Raw genomic sequence first — 4,124 nt, forward strand, 5'->3', positions numbered from 1 at the left:
CTGGTCTATTTTCTTGACCTTGAGTACCCATCAAGAAGCACAGCAGGGTCAATAACCTTTTGGGGAACAATGACCTTGGGAGTTGCTGGCCATGCATGACCCCCAGGCAGCAAAGACTTTTTACCAATTATTCAATCTGAAATAGAACAAGCCATTTGGACATTTGGCATCTAGGTATGGCCTATCATTGCCAGCTTTCATAACTTCTGTGGTTTGAGCATGAACAGATTTTTCTTTCCTTGTACTTTTCATACATGAGTTGGAAGGAAGCAACATTCATGTAATTGACAGTGATTCAAACTCAGCCTTCATTCCCATTAGCCTGTAACATCTTTATTTGACAAACATTCAATATTTCACACAGAAAAACACACAAGAAAAAATACTTCCTAATGTTACCTCCATAAACTACTCAACTCCATAGTGATGAATAATGTTAAAGTTTTGAAAAAGGCTTAAACCAAAGGTCAACCATTTGACTTTCCCTCTTATATTATTATATTATGATATAAAAACTGAAGCAAGAACAAAGGATGTTAGTCATCGGACAGTTGACTATGCCTATATCTAGTTAGTACATAGACGTAGCGTAAAGTACATGTAGCAACAAAAAAACTTTTCTGCATCTTGAAGGTATTTATAAAGATCCTTACAATGGGTACATATTTCCTTTATCTTCCCCATGCAAAATCTTAAGATTTTATCAGTCAACCCAATCTGTATATAAATCTGTATATATCTTAATACGTTTGATAACTGTAAATGATTCTAAATGTCCTCGTTATGTTGTCCATGTTACAACTATGTTAGTACATGAGCAATTCAGGGCCAATTTCTGAGTCCTGCGAACCTGTACTTTTTAATGGACCCAATAAACCATTATTATTATTACAATTATCATTCTCAGGAGGAGCAATCAGACACACTGCTTGGCCAGTCGCACACGTGGTTGGCGTTGTTGAAGATGAGTCCAGCCGGACAGTTCATGGTGGTTGGAGTACTGTGACCAGGGATGCAGACATAGTACTCCGTGCCACACTGGCCGGTGGGACGGAAATAGTTGGAAGTCCTTCCTTCACACGTGAAGGCGTTAACAGCTGTAGGGGAGGGCACAGTATTTAATTCAACATTCAGTTTGACATGTCAAAAAGCACCAATTTGCACAGGTGGAACAAAATCACCCAATATGGGACAAGCCATGATGCTAACAAAGCAAACAGTAGAACTTTGCATCTACGCACCTTGCTGGCAGGTGTCTCCAGTGAATGCAGAGGTGCAGGTGCAGGTGTTGGGAGCTGTGCAGGTGCCGCCGTTCTGGCACGGGACATCACAGTGAGGCTCACATCCAGGCACCTCCCAACTCCACTCACATCTGGGGAGGACAGACATTAATTCAGAATTTCGAAGTAGACTTGATGGTGATTGTATATTTCTAAGCAAGCCCTCCAAACTGATCAGATAGAATCATAAAATGTAAAGCACAGATTTGGAATTTTGTAGTGTTTTGGGACAAAGATAATAGAGATAAATCTATAAATCACACCAAGATGACAATTTGTTAAGTATGGGAGTTTCAGCAATGAGGTAAATATAACTTATTTTAACCTCCTTGGTTTCTCAGCAATGCCATTATACTACAATATATGGTCAAACAGTGCCCCCTACCTGTCAGTGACAGTACTGTAGGCTGTACCTCCCTGTGCACAGTCTCTCAGGTAAAGAGGGTGGCCAGTTACGCACTCATAGTACCTTCCACAGTCAGCTGGGTAGCGACCAGGAGATCTGCCTTGACAGGTGACTGGAGAGAACAGAAACACAATATGTTGGATGCTATAGCAGAGAATTTCACTGTCCTGTTTAAAGGGGATTCATTCATTAACTCCATGGAAATAATTCACTGCTCCATGAAAAATTTGCAAATGTTTGCATTTACTGCCATATCTCCCATTCTATCATAAATTTATGTTTGAGTCATAGATAACCAGCATTTTTTGTTGCATATCAACAAGCTAAAAATCAACCCATAGATGGATTTTTTGCAATTGAATACTGTTGATGAATTTCAGCAGTCACCATAGATACAGTGAACAAACAACTACCACTAAAAGTTCAAGAATTACAGTATCAAAGTCTCAAAGTTAAACTGAATTAAGGAAGTTCATGGTGCACTGCACACTTACACTGCTGGCAGGTGTTTCCCTCCCAGCCATCAGCACAGTGGCACCTGTAAGCTCCGTCTTCCTGCACACACATGCCTCCATTTTGGCAGGGCGTGTCCACACAGTCACTTGTCACATCCACAGCATCTGGGAAAGGAAAGAGGAAGCAATCATAACTCATGATTGTATACAATTTTCATATCACAGGGAGTATCTCATGATTGATGAAGATATGCCACTTATGCCCTATTTTATTAATAAATCTGACTTTAAGTTAAAAATTCCACACATTGGAAAAATGCAGTACAAAAATACTGTGCAGGTGGACAATCATGGCAGCATCTTTCCTTGGTGCTGAAATGCCTGTCTGAGACATATGTCTGTGCAGGTCTTGCAAAGCTGTAAGCTATATCATATGTAAATGAGCCTGTACTATTTACCACATTGATACTCTGCCCTCCTGGTCTCTCCAAAGATTGCGATGCGAGTTGTATCCCAGTCAATCACGTTGCCATGGTAATTACAGAATGCTGCCCAGTCCGCTCCTATTTCTTCTGGAGACAGCACGCGGTCCCAGAGGTTCACTTCCGACAGTTCTCCGATGAAAGCTTGCTCTGCTTTGAATCCTCCCCCGACTACGTCCTGGTCCTGTCCGAGGATCCATGTGCCGCCTCTGCGCACTCTCCCTCCCACGTTAAACCCAGAGCCGGAAGCCGCCAGCACGCCATCTGCGTACAGCTGCCAAGCTCCGTCACTACTGCGCCAGGTTGTACATACGGTGTGCCACTCGTTGTCCCAAATGGCAGGGTCCGCCATGTGCGTATGACTTTGTATGTATAACTGGAAAAAAATGATGACATGAACAGGAATGTCATGATAGATCTGATTCGAACATTCTGGGCAACGAGTAAAACTTATTTTATATCAATAACATTACATATGCAACATAAATAAGGCTTGATGTCTGAAATTATTGAATACTTACTTTAAATCCGCCATTCACAAACAGGAGAAGCTCGTTGTGATGTTCTTCCACTGCGTAGCTGACCAGGCTGATTTGGTTGCTGGAGGACATGTTGGAGCGCATGTGCACACATAGAGTAAAGCTTGTCAAATCCTCAGACAAGGTGGTCTCCATCTTGGCATAGTTATCAACACCTCTTGGACCAGGGAAGATGATCTTCTGTGCATTGCTACCAGCATCACCATCACCATCACCTCCTGTACCTAAAAAAGACAATGTGTGAATTTTCAAACCATCATACACTGAAAGCATGTGTGATAATGAGGCTCAAATTAGCAGTCAGCATAGTCATTAAAGCAGATAAATTCTTTAGCTTTAAGAATGACAATGTGGAAATATATCCCCAAAAGGCACACAAACTGCACAAAAGAGACTTTTGATCCACACACCTTGCTGGCAGGTGTCTCCAGTGAATGCAGAGGTACAGGTGCAGGTGTTGGGAGCTGTGCAGGTGCCGCCATTCTGGCACGGGACATCACAGTGAGGCTCACATTCAGGCACCTCCCAACTCCACTCACATCTGGGGAAGACAAACATTATTGTCACATTTTTTCAGGGAAATTGATGTTTATTTCACGTCTTGAGGTAATTCGGCTCCATAAGGCACTTTTGATAATCTTGAAGCTAATGATTTTTGAAGGAAAATATACATACACTGTGATACAGAAAAGCAAATGACATTTGATGGTTTGTGAGAGGTACCGCTACAACCATGTACCGGTAATGGTTATGCAGCGCCCCCTACCTGTCTGTTACAGGACTGTAGGCTGTATTCCCTGGTGCACAGTCCCTCAGATACAGAGGATGTCCAGTGACACACTCATAGTATGACCCACAGTCAGCTGGGTTCCTGTAGCGCCCAGGGCTCTACCATCGCAGGTGACTGGAGAAAGGAAAGAAATGCTTGAACAGTTATTCAGGAATTCATGACTTAGTTCCGG

The 4,124-nt window shown here is 42.4% G+C and overlaps 1 protein-coding gene across 2 annotated transcripts in view; it reads right to left on the minus strand.

Moving 5' to 3' along the window:
* Positions 1-307: 307 nt before the first annotated feature.
* The window catches only part of LOC118410102 (fibropellin-1-like), a 27,420-nt gene continuing 23,603 nt past the window's right edge, over positions 308-4,124 (minus strand). For both annotated transcript variants that reach the window (XM_035811602.1, XM_035811601.1), the window contains 6 exons: positions 3,145-3,386; positions 2,600-2,999; positions 2,181-2,306; positions 1,666-1,798; positions 1,242-1,372; positions 308-1,097 (listed from right to left, as the gene is read on the minus strand). In XM_035811602.1, the coding sequence (XP_035667495.1) occupies positions 904-1,097; positions 1,242-1,372; positions 1,666-1,798; positions 2,181-2,306; positions 2,600-2,999; positions 3,145-3,386 (1,226 nt within the window). In that variant the 3' untranslated portion in view covers positions 308-903. The remainder of the gene's footprint in view (positions 1,098-1,241; positions 1,373-1,665; positions 1,799-2,180; positions 2,307-2,599; positions 3,000-3,144; positions 3,387-4,124) is intronic.

Source organism: Branchiostoma floridae, chromosome 2 (genome assembly GCF_000003815.2).
Source record: "Branchiostoma floridae strain S238N-H82 chromosome 2, Bfl_VNyyK, whole genome shotgun sequence".
In the NCBI taxonomy this organism is placed as follows: Eukaryota; Metazoa; Chordata; class Leptocardii; order Amphioxiformes; family Branchiostomatidae; genus Branchiostoma; species Branchiostoma floridae.